The sequence below is a fragment of the Mustela nigripes genome, chromosome 6 (assembly GCF_022355385.1).
Source record: "Mustela nigripes isolate SB6536 chromosome 6, MUSNIG.SB6536, whole genome shotgun sequence".
NCBI lineage: Eukaryota > Metazoa > Chordata > Mammalia > Carnivora > Mustelidae > Mustela > Mustela nigripes.
This window is the reverse complement of record NC_081562.1, coordinates 93,276,642-93,294,497: the sequence shown is the minus strand read 5'-3', so window position 1 is coordinate 93,294,497 and position 17,856 is coordinate 93,276,642. Positions and strand designations below refer to the sequence as shown.

General features: G+C 38.4%; 1 protein-coding gene across 1 annotated transcript; it reads left to right on the top strand.

Moving 5' to 3' along the window:
• The first annotated feature begins 2,496 nt into the window (after positions 1–2,496).
• Positions 2,497–3,234, top strand: LOC132020790 (large ribosomal subunit protein bL17m-like). The gene is given in 2 exon segments (XM_059404930.1): positions 2,497–2,881; positions 2,883–3,234. Coding segments are annotated over 2 exon segments (516 nt in total). The 5' UTR covers positions 2,497–2,528; the 3' UTR covers positions 3,046–3,234.
• Positions 3,235–17,856: the final 14,622 nt, after the last annotated feature.

Genomic DNA, 17,856 nt, shown 5'->3' with positions numbered 1-17,856 from the left:
AAACATCTGTTTTCCCAGGGTGTGTCAAAGATGTATGATTCTTAATGATTTCTATCTAGGATTTACTCATAATCAAATGTTGAAATTTCTCATCCTCCAAGTATCTGAGCCATACTAAATTAATGGAAGAAAAAGGTAATTGTTCACTAGGGGGAACAAAACAGAATGCCGCATTAAGAAATCATTGGAAACTGTATTACCTGCTAACATCACCCAACCCTAAAAATTAGAGGAATGAGATTCCAGGAATTAAAGTTACATTCCCATCCAAACAGCATTTTTACCTCTTCATTGGAACCGTAAAACTTCTACAGTAACACCCGGGTCATACCTGTGGGTCCTAACCCAATTCCCGACAAACAGAAGAAGCTGAATACGTTTTGGGATGATGAGGATATTAATAATGAAACAATTCCCTTAATTCCTACATGAAATGTATTTCTTATATGTAGTCATCAAACCCATGTTTCTCAAACCATGTTCCACAAAATGTACAGCATGTCTCACAATACTGAGGGTGTTCTATTAAAGATGGAGAGAGGGGCGCCTGGGTGGCTCAGTGGGTTAAGCCTCTGCCTTCGGCTCAGGTCATGGTCTCAGGGTCCTGGGATCGAGTCCTGCATCGGGCTCTGTGCTCAGCAGGGAGCCTGCTTCCTTTCCTCTCTCTTTCTGCCTGCCTCTCTGCCTACTTGTGATCTCTGTCTGTCAAATAAATAAATAAAATCTTAAAAAAAAAAAAATGGAGAGAAGGCTCATTAGCCAATCAAGATTAAGAAACCTGAGTTGTACAAAGTTCAATGTTTCACTGCCACAGAATTTCTTAAGAAACTTTAGCACATTTTTGTGTGTTGTGAAATTCTAAAAGATGATTAAGGTTTGCAACATTTTGCAAAAATTATTTCATAAGGAAAACTTAAGAAACCTTGAAGGGCATTAGTGTCTTTCAGAAGAAAGTTTGGGAAACATTGTATTGGACAAGTGTTAAAGCAATACACTGTTTACAAGAACAGTGTCCATGGAAACATGTCCTTTCCCACAGCTTCAGGGTTTTTGGTTTTTTTTTTTTTGTCTTTATCTGTAAACAGATGAAAATAACACCTTACCTCACAGGGGTTGTCATGAGCCCAGAGTGAAATCAAACATAGAAGCTTCCGCGCCTTGCACAAAGCAGGCCACAACAAATGCTCCTTCTCTGTCCATACAGGCGTACTGTGGAGAAAATAAAATTGTCCTGCATTGAACTAGACCTATACATATCTTTGAGGACAGAACCATGGCGCGTGACCCTCTGTTCTTTGGTTTAGGAGTCAAGTCAGGCCAGCCACAGTCGTCTCCCACCCAAACGGGATTTTTACTTCCTTCACGTGGTAAGACTCCACTGGCCAACGCCTTTGCTCATCGGACCTCTGATCCCTCCCACAGTTGCACCTACTTGCAGAGATCCAAGCATCCCAGACCAACCCAGAAGCACAGCGCTTCCAATGGCCAAAAGGGGCTAGGATCTTGGTTTATAAAAGAAATCCATTGTTTGTGGCAATGGGAGTGCTCAACAGCACCCTGGAACTGTGTTTAGTTTCTGATCTGCTTTAACGACACTGCATGGTGAGGTCGACTTAATAAATATTTCAATAAAATCTAAGTTGCACAAAGCATTGCAAAAGGCGTTTGTGACTCAAAATTCATCAGTGATACATTGGCACCCTCTGCTGGCCAGATTTTCCAGCAGCTCAGATTGTTCAATTCTGCCTTTCCTTCTTCCCTTTGTTTTGTTTTTGTCTTAAGAGGCAGTGTTATGCTTTGGTTCCATTTTTTACACATAAATTAGTAATAATTATCAGTAGAATGGTCATCAGAATGCACAGAATTGTGTTTCAATCCTCACCTTGAAGAGGTGTTCTGGGTAAAAAAATGCAATTTTTCTATTGAGCTGTAATAGGGAGCGTGTTATCACTCTTTAAATTGTAAAATATTCCACAAATGGCGTTTTACCTAAACATCCTGCAAGCAGAAAATATAGGTGCCAATTTTTACTAATTATAGATATAATTTACTCCTCATTTTACATGGTCTATTGTTAGAGTTGCCAGATTTAGCAAATAAAAGTATGTCTCAAGTATTTGCGTGGGATATACTCATACTAAATACTTACACAAAAATATTACTAAACTATTGAATAAAAAAGCATCCACTGCTAATCTGAAATTCAAATTTAACCGGGTTTCCTGTGTTTTATCTGGCAAACTTACCTATTTTCACTTGTACACTGAATTTTATAATCAAAGTTCTTTTCTCTTGTGATAGTCAGTGTTTACTCTACCAAAATAATAAATAAAGCAAAAACTCCTCTTTCTCTGTTTTCTATGTCTTCCCTCACATTTTGGGAGACACTGAATAGGTCTTACTATATCAAAGCTTAAAGCAAGATTGAAATAGCTGGGACAGCTAGGCATGAGATTAAAAAACATCTTCTTTTAAAAAAAAAAGTTATTGAGTTCCGGCCTCGTAGGGGCGGAGAGAAGCTAGAAAATATGCGGCTGTCAGTTGCAGCCGCCATCTCCCATGGCCGCGTATTCCGCCGTCTGGGCCTTGGTCCGGAGTCCCGCATCCACCTGTTGAGGAACTTGCTTACAGGCTTGGTGCGACACGAAAGCATCGAGGCGTCATGGGCGCGCGTGGACGAAATGAGGGGCTACGCCGAGAAGCTCATCGACTATGGGAAGCTGGGAGACACTAACGAACAAGCCATGCGCATGGCCGACTTCTGGCTTACGGAGAAAGACTTGATCCCAAAGCTGTTTCAAGTACTGGCCCCTCGTTACCAAGGTCAAAATGGGGGCTACACGAGAATGCTGCAGATCCCAAATAGCAGTGAGCAGGATCGGCAAGATGGCAGTGATCGAGTATAAGGGGAACTGCCTCCCACCCCTACCAGTGCCTCGCAGAGACAGCAACCTTACACTTCTAAACCAGCTGCTTCAAGGGTTGCAGCAAGACCAGAAAGCAAGCATCCACGGCTCCCACACAGCTCAAACGCCAGGGATTTAACTGGGACCAGAGGTTGTGTGCACACTCATCAATGCCCGTGATCACAGGCCTTTGGAGCTTTTAATCTCTAAGAAGAACTGGAGCTAGAGTTGTTAATGGATGGTCTTAATGGAGACAAGAAGCTTCTGAGGAGCCAGATACTCATCTCTTTGCAGTAGATAAAATTCCTTATATGAATAAAAAAAAAAAGTTATTTAATTAATGAATGGATTGAATGAAAGAAATCCTGAGTTTCTAGGCTTCCTTTATGCAGCAACAAAGATATTATATGAAATATATTAAAACTGTTCTGTTTTGTTTTGTTTTGTTTTTAGGATGGTAAATTTGAAAATAAGGGCACCTAGCCACATTCAGCTTTTAAGGCAGTGAATCTCAAGCCTGCAGAGTTGAGTCCCCAGCACAAGTTTTGAAACTCAAGGATCCCCAGGCTCCACCTGCAGGCCAATTAAATCAGAATCCCTGAGGTTGGAATCCCAAGGAACCTAAGGGCTTAAAAGCAGCCCAGGCAATTTAAATATGCAGCTGGGGTGGCCAACCACTGTCCTGAGGCCATCCAGTCCCTTCAGGGAATGCTTCTTGCTTTTGATGTGCCGGTGAATCAATATGGATTAATTTAGTAAAAATCTGGGCTTTTCTAACTAGCTCTCAGTTGATACAGTTACTGGTGGGCAAAGGACCACCAGTCATTTGCTTTGAGGAGCAAGATTTTATGAGAAGCCAGAAAAGAAAAGGCAATTTGGGGGTGCCTGGGTGGCTCAGTGGGTTAAGCCTCTGCCTTTAGCTCAGGTCATGATCCCAGGGTTCAAGGATTGAGCCCCGCATCAGGCTCTCTGCTCAGCAGGGAGCCTGCTTCCCTCTCTCTCTGCCTGCCTCTCCGCCTACTTGTGATCTCTGTCTGTCAAATAAATTAAAAAAAAAAAAAAAAAAGAAAAAGCAATTTGTTTCAATATGGGTGAAATGCAGCTTACTTACAACCACATTGCTATAATGAAAACTGCTGTAGAAACAAAGGAGGAGAGGGACAGTGAAGGAAGAACTTGTCTTAATGGGTTAAGAACTTGTCTGCAATGGGTTACTCTCTCATCTCCCATTATCTTACTGTTTTCTGCCACAATGTCTTTCAGAGGCCAAAAGGAATTAATATTTGCTCCCCGGCTACTTTTTCAAAAAACAGCCTGAGATTTGCATTAGATCATTTTAAATGCAGCATCTCAAATATGCCATAATTTAAAGCAGACACACTTAGATCGTATTAGAATTTAGTTCATAGTTCATTTCCATCAGACCTTTTTTAACCACTGTAGTCAGTCGGAGCTAAAGGCAGCAATATGAGGACTGTGCAACCATGTGAAGCTGATCCAATCAAGCCTTGGAAGTGTAATTGGTAAACCTCCTCATGTGCTTTTGAAAAATTAATCAAGACAGGTTGGGTGAACCTTTGCTGAGAGAATCTCTTTAGGACTAATGACTTTGTTCCCAATGTATTGTCATAAAGGCAAACTCCAGCTGCAAATCCCAAGGTGACCCATTTATCTCGCTTGGTTGAAGCATAATGACTTCTTGAGCTCTGCAAATAATTCTGCTGGTTTAAAATCAATTTGGTTAATACAATTAAGTGAAACTATTTGATCCTTCAGGTTCAAAAACCATCCATTTGACTCATACATTAATATTTCAATGTGGAAACAGCCATCATAATCTTCCAATGTCTTCTAATAATGTTCTATAGGGATATGTTGTAGAAAACAGTGCGTAGAGTGTCATCTTTAAAATCTCTGCCAAATTAGTCATGAGAATCAGTATTAAAATATTTATTCCTCCAGTACCCATAAAGCAACCAAAGCTAGTGCCTACCTAAGGCCTTTTGCATATGTTCGCCAGAGAAGGCAAAGGAGCTACAAGTGGGGCCTCAGTTCCACCAGGTGGTCAAGCTCCACCACTGCCAAAGATGCAAGGCCTCCTTGGAACACATGGTACGATCAATGGTATTTTCAGCTCTCAGTGTATTGACTCAGCCAATGGTACATAACACAGGTGGACCACTCCCCTCTTGGAACTCTCTTCTGCTTTTCTTACAGGACACCGCCCCTTCTGGACTCTCTGACAATATTTTCTCCATCTCTCTTTCTCTGACCAAACCTTAAATGCTGGTATTCCCCAATTTCTAATCCTCTGCCCTCTTCCCTTCCCATTTACTTATGCTCCTCTCTTTATGGCTTCAACTATCACCCATAAGGAATAACTCCATCTGTAACTTCAGGCCTGGCCTCTCCTCCAAGGTCTAGTTCCATGCTGTTCAATAGAGGAACTACTAGTTACAGGTGGCTAAGAAATGTAGATAATTGTGTCAAAAAATGGGCAGAAGACATAAACAGACACTTCTCCAAAGAAGACATACAAATGGCTAACAGACACATGAAAAAAAGTTCATCATCATTAGCCATCAGGGAGATCCAAACCAAAACCACATTGAGATACCACCTTACACCAGTCAGAATGGCCAAAATCAACAAAACAGTACACAACAAGTGTGGGAGAAGATGTGGAGAAAGGGAACCCTCTTATACTGCTGGTGGGAGTGTAAGTTGGTGCAGCCACTTTGGAAAACAGTGTGGAGATTCCTAAAGAAATTTAAAGTAGAGCTACCCTATGACCCTGCCATTGCATTACTGGGTATGTATCCCAAAGATACAGATGTAGTGAAAAGAAGGGCCATATGTACCCCAATGTTCAGAGGAGCAATGGCTACAATCACCAAACTGTGGAAAGAACCAAGATTCCCTTCAACAGACGAATGGATAAAGAACATATAGTCCATATATACAATGGAGTATTATGCCTCCTCCATCAGAAAAGATGGATACCCAACTTTTGTATCAACATGGATGGGTCTGGAGGAGATTATGCTGAAATCAGTCAAGCAGAGAGAGTCAATTATCATATGGTTTCACTTACTTGTGGAGTATAAGGAATAATATGGAGGACATTAAGAGAAGGGAAGGAAGAGTGAATTGGGGGAGGAAACCAGAGTGGGAGATAAAGCATGAGAGACTGTGGACTCTGAGAAATGAACAGGGTTTTGGAGGTGAGGGGACTGGGGGGTTGGGTAAGCTTGGTGGTGGATATTAAGAAGTGCACATATTGCATGGAGAACTGGGTGTGGTGCATAAACAATGAATCTTGGAACATTTTTAATTTAAAAATTAAATTAAATTTGAATGTCCTCAGTCACACTAACCACATTTCAATACTCCACCACATATGACTAGTGTACACTACATCGGGTGGTTCAGAGAAAGCACATATCCATCATCTCAGAGTTCTACTGTACAGTTAGATTTCAACCTCTAGTCATACATGTACCAGGTTCTCTGGCAGGTCTTTCACAGGTAAACTAATTTAATCCTCACATGGAATCCTGAGGTACTCACAGTCGTCAACATTATAGAGATAGGAGATAGATTGTAGGTTGCTGGGGGTGGTCGGGGGTGGAAATTGGGGAGTTACTATTTAATGAGTATATAGTTTCCATTCTGCAGGATAAAAATAGTTCCAGAGATGGAGGGTGATGGCGTTGGCACAACACCACAAATATACCGAATACCACCAGACCGTACACCTAAAATGATCAAGATGGGGAATTTTGTGTGTATGGTGGCACAATAACAAACAAGCAGGAAGCACCTGGGTGGCTCAGTCATTAAGCATCTGCCTTCAGCTCAGGTCATGGTCCCCAGAGTCCTGGGATCAAACCCCACATCGGGCTCCCTGCTCCGTGGGAAGACTGTTCTCCCTCTCCCACTTCCCCAGCTTGTGTTCCTTCTCTTGCTGTCTCTCCCTCTTTGTCAAATAAATAAAATCTTCTAAAAATTTTTAAAAGAACAAATAAACAGGACAGATACAGTGTGCACTGCAGGAAAAGAGATATTTGAGACTCCTCACTATCCCAGCTTATGCCAGCACTGAGCCTTTTGAAAGAGAATCCAACTAAAATGGAAATTTAGGGTAGATAGTTAAAGGAAGGGGGGTGCTGGGTGGCTCAGTCTATTAAGCATCTGCCTTCATTTGTCAGGTCACAATCCAGGGGTCCTGGGATTAAGCAAATCCTGAGCCCCAGTGGACTCCCCACTCAGCAGGGAGTCTGCTTCTCCATCTCTGTCTGCCTCTCCTCTGGCTTGTTGCACTCTCCCCTGCATGTGCTCTCTCTCAAATAAATAAATAAAATCTAAAAAAAAAAAAAAAAAGACGTGTCCTGAACTATGGCTTGAAAAGCGAAACTAATCTGATGGAAATAAATTTATCGTATATTTAACAACAGGTTAACACTGTAACTATTTGTTCAAACTTAGAACAAAGACTCATTGGTTATTTAATGCAACATTTTTGAAAAAACTATGAAGAAGAACAATAAGTGTATGGAGTTTTTTGTTTGTTTTTTGAGTCCACATCCAAGTGAGATCAGACAGTATTTGTGGTTTTGGTCTGATTTATTTCACTTAGCATAATACCGTCAAGATGGATACACGTTGTCTCAAATAGCAAGATGTCATTCCTTTTTTATGACTAAATAATATTCGTGTGTGTGTGTGTGTGTGTGTGTGTGTGTGTTATTCCCAATATACACCAATTACCCTAATTATGTTCCCACCAACAGTGAACAAGGCTGCCCTGTTCTCCATGTCCTAACACTTCTTATTTCTTGCCTTTTTGATGATAATAGCCATTCTCACAGGTATGAGGTGGACATCTCATTTAGTTTTGATTTTCTTTTCCCTGATAATTAGTGATATCAAGCATCTTTTCAAGTACCTGTTGGTCATCTATATGTCTTCTTTGGAAAAATGTCTATCCAAATCTTCTGCCCATTTTTAAATTTTTAATCTGATTATTTGTGGGTTTTTGCTGTCGATTGTATGAGTTCTTTATATTTTTTGAATTGAAAGTTAACCCCATATATTTTTTTTCTCTCACTCAGGTTGCCTTTTTATTTTGTTGATAGTTTCTTTTTAGTTTAATGTACATTATGTTTTTGACTCTTGTAAATCTCACCAGTGAAAACATAGTTTCATGGTTTACACATCTCTTATTCTGACTAAGATCACATAAGGCTTATGTTTTAAGAGGTACCCATTTGTACTTTCTATTCATGTCATTTGTTCATTTTTCTGAGTTGGGTTTTATGTAAATACAAAAAATTATAATCATCATTTTATTATGAATGACATCAAATCTTTCATGATATATTGTTGAAAACATTATCTTTTATTTAACTTTATTTTTTGAATATTATAAAAATGCCATTAAGGATATCAATATCATTTTTTATGGTGTCATGATTTTTGTGTTGCTTTAGGCTTTCCCATTCTAAGATGATAAAAAATTCTCCCATGTCCTGGTATTTTTATGGCTTTCTTTTCTATTAACATCTTTGATATCTCTGGGATTTGTTTTGGTATAGGAATGATAGGGGGATTTAATTCAATTGTTTTCAGATGTCTCCAGTTTTCCCCAGACCATTTATAGAATATTTCATTCTTTTGCACTGTCACATAGCTTCTCCTCTCCCTGGGAACTGGGTGCAAGTTTCCTTGGGGACCAGACACATTGTTCAGCATTATCCCTTTCTGTAGACCTTCTCCCATCTTCCCTGCTCCATTCTAAAGCCCTAACACAAAGGGTCTCCTCTTGCCTGGAAATCTCCTTCCCCACCTCCTTGACTTGGTACCCCTCTTCACACTTCAGGCCTCAGTTATATGTCACTTTCTCTGACCTGGATGCCATGTTAAATATCCCCAAATAACCCCACAATTTTTTCTTTTGTGGTGCAGCTGTGCCCTGCCTGATAAAAGTCTAATCCGTATTGGTCACCTCAGTGTCCCCACTGCTTACATGAGTGCATCATAAACAGTGAGTGTTCGATAAATGTTTACCGAATCAATGCGATGTTTATTTTTCTGCTCAGATTGATTCTCTTCTTCATGCAGTGGTTACAGAATGAGGAGCAGCTGTGGTTGCCTCCAGGGGCCCTGAGGCCAGCGTCTGGACTCTTCTGAGGCTCCTCAACACCTCCTACTGAGAAGAGGCCACTCCAGCAGTCTGCCTGACCCCTCCACACATGTCTGACTTTGACCTTACACCTTACAGATCCATGTATGGAGGGTGCATACAGCTTTGGCTTTTGCACTAGGGGTCTGTGACTTACTAATTTCCAGAAAAAGAAACATATAACAGGAGAGTTTTCTTGGCTCAGTTTGATCTTTTTCCTCGTATTTTACCACATTGAATGTGAGGCAATATGCATGCAGTTAGCACTCAGAGAAGTTGTCATTGGCCACTTGGGAGGTTATGTGATTTTTTTTCTTCCTTTAAACTTAACATTGGTACTTGCTGAATGAACACTGTTGTCCTTATAAGATCCCAAATATTCTACTTGGTGATTTCTATAGAACCAGATTCTGCTTTGGGAGATTCTAACACTCACATTATAAAACTTAGAAGCAGAAATCAGCAGGGAAGTGAAAGAAGAAAGAGAAAAATATAGGTTATTAGCAAAATGCTTGGCTCTTGCTTCTCAAATATTTTAAATTCAGAAAAAAAGTTTAAAAATTCAAGTGCAACAGTATCATCAACATAAATTAACATTTAATTAATTATACACTCAGGGTATTTCTCTGAAGTGAGTTTAATTAGCAAATAACTAGGATTGGTAATATGTTGGCTGGATATCTCTATCCCCTTGAGAAGGAGAGGTTGAATAGTTGAAATAGCAGGTCTGACTGCTGCAGACTAAGATTATCCTGTTTCATTCTTCAGTCTGCCCTTCCTTCTCTCTTCCAAGGGCAGAAATGTACAAAACAATGGCTTCCTAATTGTTTAGCATTCAGTTTTTCTGCTTAACTAAAAGCTATGTGGTTATACCAGTTCTCACATATTTTTCTTTAAGAAATGTTATTATATTTAGAATTCAGTGCATACTAATCTTTAACTTATTTCCTCCTTAAAAAAAAAAAAAAAGACTTTATGGTAGAAAATTTTAAACAGTTACTAAATACACAGAACAGTATAATGAATATCTTTGAACCCATCGCTCGGCCATGCTGCTTAATCTATCCCTCTACCAACTCTCCACCTGCCCAAATATTCATGGTACAACATTGACAATGGCTATATCTATATAGCCCATATCAAAATGAAAATATAGAAGATTTCCTCCACCCCAGAAAACTACTTCAGTCCTCCCATCAATTCTTTGTCCTTTCCCCAATCCTCCAGGCAACCACTATTCTGATTTTCTTTTCAAAAACATATTCGTTTTTGCTCATTCTATAATTTCAGGCACACAGAACCATTAAATATATACTATTTTGTATCTTATGTTTAATTAGCAAAATGTCTGAGCTCCTTTCACCTCATTACAGATATCAGTAATGCATTCCTTTCTATTGCTGAGAAGTACGATGGTGTGAATATATCACAATTTGTTTTTTCATTCTCTTGTTGAGAGATAGTGGTTTCCCTTTTTTAGGCATTATAAATAAGGCTGCTAACGTTCTTATGCAAGTCTTTTTGAGGATTCTTTCTTCATTTCTTTTAAATAAAATGCTTAGCCTGGAATAGGAGAGTCAAAGGATAAGTGGATGTTTAACTTTATATAAAACTGCCAAACCTTTTTCCAAAGTAATTATAGTATTTTACATTCCTACCAGGAATACATTCCTACAGGAATACTGTTTGCTTCATGTCTTAACAAATATTGTCAGCAGCCTGTTAAATTTTGTTCTTTTCTGGAAGGTGTATAGTGGTTTCTCGTTGTGGTTTTAATTTCCTTTTTTTTTTTATGATTAATGATATTAGGCATTTTTACATATTTTTTGGCCAGTTATGTATCTTCCTTTGTAAAGTGTCTGTTCAAATTTTTTGTCTACTTTTTTTATTTGGTTGTTTGTCTTTTTATTATTGAGTTAGAGAAAGTCTTTGTATTTTCACATGAGAGTCCCTTGTCAGACAAATGAGTATTTTCTTCCAATCTGATATTTGTCTATTCATTGTTTTAATATTTTTCAGTGAGAAGTCTTTAATTTTGAATGAAGTCTAATTTAGCAATTAAAAACATTTTATGATTTTTACGTCCTTTGTCTTTAACCCAGTTTGATTCAATTTGAGTTAGTTTTTGCATATAATATTAGGTAAAGGTCCAATCATTAGTTTGCATGTGGGTATCTAGTTTTCTCAGCACCAAAAGGTCATCTTTTCCCCCATTACATGGTCTTGGCACTCATGTCAAAAATCATTTGAGCATATATATATGTTAATTTCTGGGGTCCTTATTCTATCCCATTAGTCTGTAAGACCTCAGTTTTGTTTGTTCATTTTTTCCAAGATTGTTTTGGCTATTCAGGTTGCCTTGAGATTCCATAAGAATTTTAAGAAAGGTTTTTCTAACTTCTTGCAAAATACAAGTCATTGGAATTTTTTAGACATTGCAATGAAGCTGTACATCGCTTTGGGTAATATTGACATCTTCAAAATATTAAATTCTTCCAGTCCATGAGCCTGGGATGTGTTTCCATTTAGTTATGGCTTCTTTAGTATCTTTCAGCCATGATTTGTTGTTTTCATTGTACAAGTCTTTTACCTGCTTAGGTAAGTCAATTCCTGAGTATTTTATTCTTTATGATACTATTATAAATGGAATTATTGTTTTTAATTTGGGGGGCTATACTTTTCAGATTGTTCATTCTTAGTGTACAGAAATGCACCTGATTTGTGTCAACCTCATATCCTACTACTTTGATGAATTTGTTTATTACTTTTAAGTGTGTGTGTGTGTGTAATCTTGAGAGTTTGTACATTCAAGATCGTATCATCTGCAAACAAAGTTAATTTTATTACTTCCTTTCTGATTTGGATGCCTTTTTCTTCTTTTTCTTGCCTATTGCTCTGGCAAGGACTTCCACTTATATGTGAATAGAAGTGGGAAAAGTAAGCGTCCTTGCCTTGTTCCTAACAGTAAGGAAAGAGTGGTCAGTCTTTCGCTATTGAGTATGATGGTCACTGTAGGCTTTACAGATAGTAGCATTTATTATGTTGAGGTAGTTTCCTTCTATTCTAGTTGTTTTATCCTGAAAGGGTGTTGAATTTCATCAAATGCTCTTTCTGCGTCCACTGAGATGACCATGTGGGATTTGCCCCTTTATTTTGTTGACGTAGTGTATTACATTGATCAAATTTCACATGTTAAACTATCCTGGCACTCCAGAAATAAATCCCATCTGGTCAGATATGTATTCCTTTTAATATACTGCTGAATCCAATTTGCATTTTTCTGAGGATCTTTTCAGCAATGTTCATAAGGAATCTTGGTATGTATTTTTCTTTTCTTGTCATGTCTTTATCTGGTTTTAGTATCAAGATAATTCTAGTCTCAGAATAAGTTGGGGACCATACTCTCTTCTTAAATTTTTTTGGAAAAGTTTAATAAGAACAGGTATTAGTTCTTCTTTGAATGTTTGGTAGAATTCACTGGTGAAATCATCAGGTTCAGGGCTTTCCTTTGCCTAAAGTTTTTGGGTTTTGTTTTGTTTTTCACTCCAAAACTATCATTGTTTTAGCTTATTTATAACCATTTCTTTCAAGACAGCTATTTTAGTACTTCACACAATATTAAGAAACAAATCTTCTCTGAATTTATATATCTTGATGCAATTTATAAACAGTACTTTATAAGATGGTACGATAAAGGTATCTGCAAAAGCGAGGGAGGGGTGTGGTACTCCTTGCTACATGTGGGAAGTTCAGCATCTTCATTGAAACAACCATATTCATTTGAAAAACTAATGGTTGGGCAGAGATATGGAGAGATAGATGCCAATTCAAGTCTTCTTGGGCATCTTCTGCAATACTGTGGTAGACGATGTGGCTCAAATATTCCTGTTTATCTTTGTTCTTGGTCCTAGTCCATTTGAGCTCCTGTAACAAAACACCACTTTCAACTAACAGACATTTACTTCTCACAGTTCTGGATGCCAGAAGTTGCAGACCAGGGTGTCAGCATGGCCAGGTTTTGCTGAACACTTTCTTCTAGGTGGTAACCTGCTGACTTCTCACTGTGTCTTCACAGTTAAGGGGTCTTGTGCTCTCTAGCATATTGGCCAGAGGATCAGTCACAAAGTTTTCTTTCCAAGATAATTCTAATTCATGTTCACTTGTAATACCAGAACTTTGGGGAATATAATTATTATTTTTAATATTTTTCTTTGTTAATTTATAAGAGGTAGAAATGAAATATATAGTATTTAAATTGGACTGTAATTATTTATCTTGGTTCCAACTGATCTCTGCTCTAATTATCAACAGACAAGCAGCTCATGTTTGGTGTCCGTGTTGGTCTCCCACTTATACTCTGCACTCTTTCTGTGCGGCAGTCAGGACCACCCAACCTGGGGTAGTTTGAGGACACATGTATCCAAGGCTGACAGAGTGGTGTCCGTGGGACAAATAAAACAGTAAGTCTCCAATTTTCACTTGTCTTGTATTAAGAAATAAGGAAGAAGTTATACCTCTGAACCTCTGATATTTACCTGGGAGAACAATCATACTGTTTATGTGTGAAATGTGCAGTATGCCAGGCTTGAAGAAAGAGTGGAAGTTCACTGTAATGTGCAAATTTTTTGAAGTGATCAAGAGAACATCAAGATTGAATGTCTTCCATTCCACTTACATCAGCTCCATTATGACATAAAACAGGGGTCTAAACAGACCTGATGTATAATCTGCAATAAAAATTTGAAATTGCCAAAGGCTATGTCATTATTACCACAAACTTCATAGTTCTGTGCATATTTTGTAACCTACATAATATGTCTGCATAGTGCTACATATGTATAATTTATGTATTTGTATAAATATATTGGATGTTTACTAAAACATGCCATTTTTAAATTTTTTTCACTTGTATTTTTGTATCTAAATTCAATTAATTAACATATAATGTATTACTAGTTTCAGAGGTAGAAGTCAGTGATTCATCAGTCTTATAGAATACCCAGTGCTCATTACATCATGTGCCCTCCTTAATGTGCATCACCTAGTTACCCCATCCCCCCACCCCTCTCCGCTCCAGCAACCCTCAGTTTGTTTCCTATGATTAAGAGTCCCTTATGGTGGGGCGCCTGGGTGGCTCAGTCATTGTCTTCCTTCAGCTCAGGTCATGATCCCAGGGTCCTGGAATCAAGCCCCACTTTCGGCTCCCTGCTCAACAGGAAGCCTACTTGTATTCCCTCTCTCACTGTTTCTCTCTCTGTCAAATAAATAAATAAATACAGGGGGAGAGGGTCTCTTATGGTTTCACTCCCTCTCTGATTTCTTCTTTCTATTGTTTGGCTATTGTGGACATCCTGCTATAAACATTCGGGTGCACGTGCCCCTTCAGATCACTACATTTGTAGCTTTGGGGTAAATACCCAGTAGTGCAATTGCTGGGTTGTAGGGTAGCTCTATTTTCGACTTCTTGAGGAACTTCCATGCTGTTTTCCAGAGTGGCTGCACCAGTTCACATTCCCACCAACAGTGTAAGATGGTTCTTTCCCCTTTCTTCACATCCTCACCAACATCTGTTGTTTCCTGATTTGTTAATTTTAGCCATTCTGGTGTGAGGTGGTATCTCATTGTGGTTTTTATTTGTATTTCCTTGATATCAAGTGATGTTAAACATTTTTTCATGTGTCTGTTGGCCACCTGGATGTCTTCTCTGGAGAAATGTCTGTTCATGTCTGCCCATTTCTTGATCAGACTCTCTGTTCTCTGGGTGTTAAGCTGATAAGTTCTTTATAGATTTTGGAGACTAGCCTTTTATCTGATAAGATATTTGCAAATATCTTTTCCCATTCTGCCAGTTGTCTTTCGGTTTTTGAAGACTGTTTCCTTTGCTGTGCAAAAACTTTTTTATCATGATAAAGTCCCAATAGTTCATTTTTGCCTTTGTTTCCCTTCCCTTGGAGACATGTCTAACAAAAAGTTGAAGCAGCCAAAGTCACAAAGGTTGTTGCCTGTGTTCTCCTCTAGAATTTTCATGGATTCCTAGCTCACATTTAGGTCTTTCATCCATTTTGAGTCTCTTTTTGTGTATGGTATAAGGAAATGGTCCAGTTTCATTCATCTGCATGTGACAGATGAATGCAGATAAATCTGCATGTCCAATTTACCCAACACCATTTGTTGGAGAGACTGTATTTTTTCCATTGGATAGTCTTTCCTGCTTTGTTGAAGATTAGTTGACCATAGAGTTAAGGGTCCATTTCTGGGTTCTCTATTCTGTTCCACTGATCTATGTGTCTGTTTTTATGCCAGTACCATACTGTCTTGATGATTACAGCTTCGTAATAGAGCTTGAAGTCCAGAATTATGATACCACCAGGTCTGGTTTTCTTTTTCAACATGTCTTTGGCTATTTGGGGTCTTTTCTTGTTCCATATAGATTTCAGGATTATTTGTTCCAGCTCTGTGAAAAAAGTTGATATATTTTGATAGAGATTATGTTGAATGTATAGATTGCCCCAGGTAGCACAGACATTTTAACAATATTTGTCCCTCCAATCCTAAGCACAGAATGTTTTTCCATTTCTTTGTGTATTTCTCAATTTCTTTCATGAAAGTTCTATAGTTTTCTGAGTACACATCTTTAGCCTTTTTGGTCAGGTTTATTCCTAAGTATCTTATGGTTTTTGGCACAATTGTAAATAGGATCACCTTAATCACCTTAATTTCTCTTTCTTCTGTCTCATTGTTAGTGTATAGAAATGCAACTTATTTCTGTGCATCGATTTTGTATCCTGTCCCTTTGCTGAATTCCTGTATATGTTCTAGTGATTTTGGGGTGGAATCTTCTGGGTTTTTCACATAAAGTATTATGTCACCTGTGAAGAGTGAGAGTTTGACTTCTTCTTTGCCTATTTGGATACCTTTTATATCTTTTTGTTTGATTGCTGAAGCTAAGAGTTCTATTACCAGGTTGAACAACAGTGGTGATAGTAGATATCCCTGCTATGTTCTTGAACTTAAGGGAAATGTTTTCAGTTTTTGCCCATTGAGAATGATACTGTGAACTTTTCATATATGGCTTTTATCCCTACACTGTGAAGAGTTTTAATCAAGAAAAGATGCTGTACTTTCTCAAATACTTTTTCTGCATCTATTGAGAGGATCATATGGTTCTTGTCCTTTCTTTTATTAATGTATTGTATCACGTGAATTGATTTGCAGATGTTGAACTGCACTTGCAGCCCAGAATAAATCCCACTTGGTCATGGTGAGTAATTCTTTTAATGTACTATTATATCTATTAGCTAGTATATTGGTGAGAATTTTGGCATCTGTGTTCATCAGGAATATTGGTCTGTCATTCTACTTTTCAGTACAATCTTTGTCTGGTTTTGGGAATCAAGGCAATGCTGGCCTCTCAAAGAATTTGGAAGTTTTCCATCATTTCTATTTTTGGAAAAACCGTCAGAAGAGTAAGTATTAATTCTTCTTTAAATGTTTGGTAGAATTCTCATGGGAAGCCATCAGGCCCTGGACTCTAGTTTGTTGGGAGTTTTGTTTTTGTTTTTGTTTTTTAAGATTTTATTTTTTTATTTGACAGACACAGATCACAAGTAGGCAGAGAGGCAGGCAGAGAGAGAGGAGGAAGCAGGCTCCCTGCTGAGCAGAGAGCCCTATGCAGGGCTCAATCCCAGGACTCTGGGATCATGACCTGAGCTGAAGGCAGAGGCTTTAACACACTGAGCCACCCAGGCACCCCATGTTGGGAGATTTTTTTATTATTGCTCCAATTTCCTTGATGGTTATGGGTCCGTTCAGGTTTTCTATTTCCTCCTGTTTCCATTTTGGTAGTTTATACATCTCTGGGAATGCATCCATTTCTTCCAAATTACCTAATTTGTTGGCATACAGTTGTTTGTAATATGTTCTTAAAATTGTTTGTATTTCTTTGGTATTGGTTGTGATCTCTCCTCTTTCATGCAGGATTTTATTTATTTGGGTCCTTTCTCTTTTCTTTTTGATAAGTCTGGCCAGGGGGTTATCAATTTTATTAATTCTTTCAAAGAACCAGGTCTTAGTTTCATTGATCTCTTCTACTGTTCTTTTCCCTTCTATTTCATTGATTTCTGCTCTAATCTTTATTCTCTTCTCCTGCTGGGTTTAGGCTTTATTTGCTGCTCTTTCTCCAGATCCTTTAAGTGTAAGGTTAGGTTGTATATTTGAGACTTTTTCTTTTTTTTTTAAGATTTTATTAATTTATTTGACAGACAGAGATCACAAGTAGGCACAGAGAGGGGGAGGGGAAGCAGGCTGCCTGCTGAGCAGAGAGCCCAATGCAGGGCTCAACCCCAGGACCCTGAGATTGTGACCTAAACCAAAGGCAGAAGCTTAACCCACTGAGCCACCCAGGCACCCCACCTTATTTTTTGAGGACCTCCTACATTGCAATATACTTCCCTCTTAGGACCGCCTTTGCTATATCCCAAAAGTTTTTAATAGTTGTGTTTTCATTTTCATTTGTCTCCATGAATTTTTTTAATTCTTTTTTAATTTCCTGGTTGATCCATTCACTCTTTAGGAGAATGCTCTTTAGCCTTCATGTACTCGAGTTCTTTCCACCTTTCCTCTTGTGATTGAGTTCCAGTTTCAAAGCATTGTGGTCCAAAAATATGCTGGGAATGATCCCAATCTTTTGGTACCCTTTGAGACCCAATTTGTGACCCAGTATGTGATCTATTCTGGACAATGTTCCATGTGCTCTTAAAAAGAATG